The 5,590-nt window shown below is 40.0% G+C and overlaps 1 protein-coding gene across 1 annotated transcript in view; it reads right to left on the bottom strand.

Moving 5' to 3' along the window:
* LOC106882389 (MAM and LDL-receptor class A domain-containing protein 1) overlaps positions 1 to 5,590 on the bottom strand; it is a 221,633-nt gene that overhangs the window by 160,830 nt on the left and 55,213 nt on the right. Inside the window, exons 34-37 of the mRNA XM_014933051.2 lie at positions 4,088 to 4,172; positions 3,571 to 3,714; positions 1,854 to 2,104; positions 512 to 602 (exon numbers count right to left, since the gene is read on the bottom strand). Coding sequence (XP_014788537.2) covers positions 512 to 602; positions 1,854 to 2,104; positions 3,571 to 3,714; positions 4,088 to 4,172 — 571 coding nt within the window. The remainder of the gene's footprint in view (positions 1 to 511; positions 603 to 1,853; positions 2,105 to 3,570; positions 3,715 to 4,087; positions 4,173 to 5,590) is intronic.

A 5,590-nucleotide genomic window follows, 5' to 3' on the forward strand; every position in this document is an offset into this window, starting at 1 on the left:
CTAAGTTGTTTAACTAAATTCTTTGTTATTTCAAATTAATTGAAAGAAACACAGAGCATCTCACCAGAAATATGGTAACAAAAAGGTTAAAATATATAATAGAGAAACAATTCTTAACCCTTTTGTAACCAACTCGGCTGAATCCAACTCTGGCTCTGTAGTACAAATGTCTTGTTTTCATAAGTTCTGAATTAAAATCTTCCACCAAACCACAATCACAATTTATGTTCCTAACACTAGCTGAATGATAACTATGTTATTTTACTAAATTCTTTGATATATTTAAAGTAACTGAAAGAAACGCAGAGCATCTCAAGAGAAATACAATAACGAAAGGGTTAAACAATACACTACTTTTAAATAATCATCTTACAGGACAAAGCAATAATAACTAACAAACAAACTTTACACTGTTATACATTGAATTTAATTAAGAAATGAAAAATAAAAAAAAAAACAATTAGAAAAATTAGTAGTACTCAACTAGAAAATAAAATCTGTCTTTACTTACTGGGTGGTTTGCAGTGGTCATTTCCTACAGCGATATCATCAATGGCTATACCTCCTTTTGGTTTGTTACCACTCAAAACATAGAAAGACAACTGCAAAAGAATACTTTGAATATAATAATAGCTTCGAATTTTGGAACAGGGCCAGCAATTTTCCAGAGTGGGAAGTCGATTACATTGACCCCAGTACATGCCTGGTACTTATTTTACAGATGCAAAAGGATGACAGATGAAATGCTACTTAGCATTTTGTACAGAATGCTAACAGTTCTGCCCACTTGCTTCTTTTATACTTCAATGTAATAATAGCTTCGAATTTTGGCACAGGGCCAGCGGTTTTCCAGAGTGGGAAGTTGATTACATTGACCCCAGTACATACCTGGTACTTATCTTACAGATGCCAAAAGGATGACAGATGAAATGCTGCCTAGCATTTTGTACAGAATGCTAACCTAATTAACCCCTTATTTTGTAGTTTTTACATCCACCGCTGCTTTCTTGAGCATCTCATTATCCTCCAACTTTTCTTCAACACCTCACCTGGATCCTTCCCCCACCTGGATCCTTCCCCCACCTGGATCCTTCCCCCACCTGCAGGGGTGGGGGCAGTATCTTCCACTTTAGGAACCCAAGTGGGTCAAAGAAATAGCCTTGGACTGATCAAAGGCCAGCGTGTGGACTTGGCTGAGAGAAAGTGAAAGAAGCTTCCCTGTAAATGAATGTTACTGCCATACAAACAGTCGTCGTCGTTGTCGTCGTTTAACGTCCGTTTTCCATGCTAGCATGGGTTGGACGATTTGACTGAGGACTGGTGAAACCAGATGGCTACACCAGGCTCCAATCTGATTTGGCAGTGTTTCTACAGCTGGATGCCCTTCCTAACGCCAACCACTCAGAGAGTGTAGTGGGTGCTTTTACGTGTCACCCGCACGAAGGCCAGTCAGGCAGTACTGGCAACGGCCACGCTCAAAATGGTGTATTTTATGTGCCACCCGCACAGGAGCCAGTCCAGGGGCACTGGCAACGATCTCGCTCGAAAATCCCACAACAACTGTTTTCAATCTTTCATGAAAACATGTCCATGCATGTGGAAATATTACCTTATTTGGAGAAATAAGGGAGGGTTGGGGACAGGAAGGGCATCTGGTCATAGAAACTCTGCCCCAACTAATTCTGCCTGACCCATACAAGCATGGAAACGTGGGCGTTAAAACAATGACAATGAAGATGATGACGATGATGATGATGTTGTTGATGATGATGGTACTGCTGCTACTGCCGGTGACGATGAAGGTGGTGGTGATGGTGGTGGGTGTGACAATGACATTGATAAGAACATCTGACCTGTAAATCTTCATAAGACTGTACTTCTAGTTCTGCAAAAGTCCATTCATTTGGAACACCGTTGCCATCAATCTTTAAAAGTGTAAGTGTTTCATCCTTGACCTTTCTGAAGACTGTCAATCTTCCTGTGAAGGACCCTAAGGCTCGATAAAAGAATTCTACACAGACTGTTCTATTGTGCATTGTTGGCATGTTGAATTTTGCATCGCTATATTTATTTGCCTTAGTGAGGTCAACATATATGTAATCACCTGAAAAGAAATGGAGAAATGAGTTGGTCAAGTTTGAGAGACATTAATGAAGAATTTATGGTGAAGATGGATATATCTGTCTCATGAGATTTGTGTTTTTTGTGGATGCTGACATGGTAAGAAATTTGATTTCTAACCACATGGCACTTCAGACAATGTGTTTGAGTGGATTTGGTAGATGGAAACTGAAAGATACCTGCTGTACAAATACATGTATACATACATATATATACATATATATATTTCGTGGCACTCCGTTGGTTATGACAACGTGGGTTTCAGTTGATCCAATCAACAGAACAGCCTGCTCATGAAATTAACGTGCAAGTGGCTGAGCACTCCACAGACACGTGTCCCCTTAATATAGTTCTCGGGGAAATTCAGCATGACATGGTTGGCCCTTTGAAATACAGGTACAACAGAAACAGGAAGAAAGAGTGAGAGAAAGTTGTGGTGAAAGAGTACAGCAGGCAATGAAACATGGACCGTGACTGCTGAGGGCATGCATAAGCTTGCATGGAATGAAGCTAGTATGCTCTACTGGATGTGTAATGTCAGTGTGCATAGTAGACAGAGTGTAAGCATCCCGAGAGAAAAGTTGAATATAAGAAGCATCAGATGTGGTGCGTAAAAGAGATGACTGTACTGGTATGGTCATGTGTTATGTGTGGATAAGGACAGCTGTCACACCCTAGCAGTAGAAGGAACCTGTGGAAGAGGTAGACCCAGGAAGACCTAGGATGAGGTGGTGAAGCATGACCTTTGAACGCTGGGCCTCACTGAGGTGATGACAAGTGACTGAGACCTTTGAAGATATGCTGTGCTTGAGAAGACCTAACAGGCCAAGTGAGACTGTAACCGTGGCCTATGCCAGTGCAGCAGAACCACCCCATTTAAGAGTACCCTTAAATCATTGGGCAATAAAGTGCGCTTGTGGAGACCTGTTGAGGCAAGTGAAGTCGTTGTTGCTGATGACAGTACCGCCTGATTGGCACCCACGCCAGTGGCACATAAAAAGCACCATTTGACCAGTGCTGCCTGACTGGTCCTGTGCCAGTGGCATGTAAAAAGCACCATTCAAGCTTGATTGTTGCCAGTGCCACCTGACTGGCTTCGATGCCAGTGGCATGTAAAAAGCACCACTACACTCTCAGAGTGGTTGACATTAGGAAGGGCATCCAGCTGTAGAAACTTAGCCAGATCAGATTGGAGCCTGGTGCAACCTTCTGGCTTGCCAGCTCTCAGTCAAACTGTCTAACCCATGCCAAACATGGAAAACAGACTTTAAACGACGATGACGATGATGATTCTATCTATCTATCTATCTATCTATCTATCTATCTATCTATCTATCTATCTATCTATCTATCTATCTATATATCTATATATATATATATATATATATATATACACACACACATATTTGTTTTATGTGAAGAAACATTGTGAAATAAATTCATTCTTACCCAATGATGATTTGTATGTATGGTCGTTATATTTTGGATGGTTCGTGTTTGTAGTTATCTGCCAATTTAGAGTACTTGAAACACGTTGGAAGAGACTACATGTGCTTTCAAAATCACAGAACGACAGGAGTGATGTTTTAGTTTCTAAAAAGATTAAAAATAAAACAAAATAACAACAACAACAATAAAAATAATACTTAAAAAATAGTGCTTATGGGAACTACTTATATCCTATGAAAAATATTGTCTATGTAATCCTCAAAACATTTTAATTTGTAAACTTTGTCAAAAATACTTTTAAATGTACATAATGGCAAACACCTTTTATTGTCATTTTAAAATCACACTCAAATTTCATCAAATTACATTTAAAACAAACATCTAATTTTTTTATGTTTTGACAGATATTCTCTAGAATATTCTCTGTGCAAAACCAAAAATATGGTGCTCTAGTCATAACACCAGCTTGAACTTCTAACTTCTCTCTTGGTGCCACTGTAATTAAAACCAAAATTACCTGAACATTGTTTAGGTGTGATCATTATATCGTCTAAAGCAATATCTCCAGCAAAACTTTTCCCCTTGGTTGCTTGAAATATAATCTGAAATAATGTCAAAACAATTTTGAATTTAGAAAAATTTAACTCAAAACAACTGGGAGAAACTATCACTATTTCTTACTTTCCCCATATCTTACAACACCTATCCACTTACACTCCCTGTTTTCCTCTCCCTATTCACTTCTACTCACTTCCTATTTTAAGTGTCCACCCTTACGAATCATCATCGGTATTTTTATCTCTTTCCAACTCCACCTTGGTCACTCACATCCTTGCCATTCCTACCCTGGTCACTCCAATCCTCACCACTCCCACCATTCCCGCTCTGGCCACTCTCACTCTGGACACACCTGCTCTGGACATTCTCACTTTGGGCACTCCCATCTGGCACAAGATCACCTCACCCAATGCCCCCTCCCCTCTCAAAGATTCCTTGTCTTGCAAAGTTACTTGGTGACCCTGTCAGTGCAGGTGCCACTTAAAAAGCATCCAGTCCACACTGTAAAGTGGTTGGCATTTGGAAGGGCATCCAGCTGTAGAAACTATGGCAAAACTGACCTCTCCTGTGCTGGTGGCACATAAAAAGCACTCAGCCCACTCTGTGGAGTGGTTGGTGCTAGGAAGGGTATCCAGCTGTAAAGAACATGCCAAAAACTGACCTCAGTTGTGCTGGTGTCATGTAAAAAGTACTCAACCCACTGTGCTGTGTGGTTGGTGACAGGAAGGGCATCCAGCCGTAAAAACCCTGCCAAAACAGACACACAAGTATGGTGCAGTTTTCTACCTGGCCAGCTCCTAGTCAAACCGTCCAACCCATGCCAGCATGGAAGGAGGATGTTAAACTATGATAATGATGATGCTGATGACGATGACAGAGACCAACATTAGAATATCATAGAAAAGGCCTTTATCTTATGCTTTTAACTTGGTTGAGTCATTGGACTGTGGCCATACTGGGGCAATGCCTTGAATGGTTTAGTCAAACAAATCACTGCCAGTGCATTTTTTAAAGCCTGTACTTACTCTGTTAGTGTCTTTTGCCAAACCACTGAGTTACAGGGATGTAAACAAACCAGTCCTGGTTGTCAAGTGGGTGTCAATGGGACCAATGCAAAAGAAACTCAAAGACACAAATACATAGATTATGCCTCACCTCTCACATACATACATACATACATACATACATACATACACATACATACATATATACATATGCATACAAGCATACACATACATACATACATATACATACAAGCATACACATACATACATGCATACATACATACATGCATGCATATACATACAAGCATGCATACATACATACATACACATACATACACATACATACACACACACATACATACATACATACATATACATACATGCATGCATACATATACATACAAGCCTACACACACACACATACATACATACATACATACATACATACATACACACAC

Source organism: Octopus bimaculoides, chromosome 7 (genome assembly GCF_001194135.2).
Source record: "Octopus bimaculoides isolate UCB-OBI-ISO-001 chromosome 7, ASM119413v2, whole genome shotgun sequence".
Classification (NCBI taxonomy): Eukaryota; Metazoa; Mollusca; class Cephalopoda; order Octopoda; family Octopodidae; genus Octopus; species Octopus bimaculoides.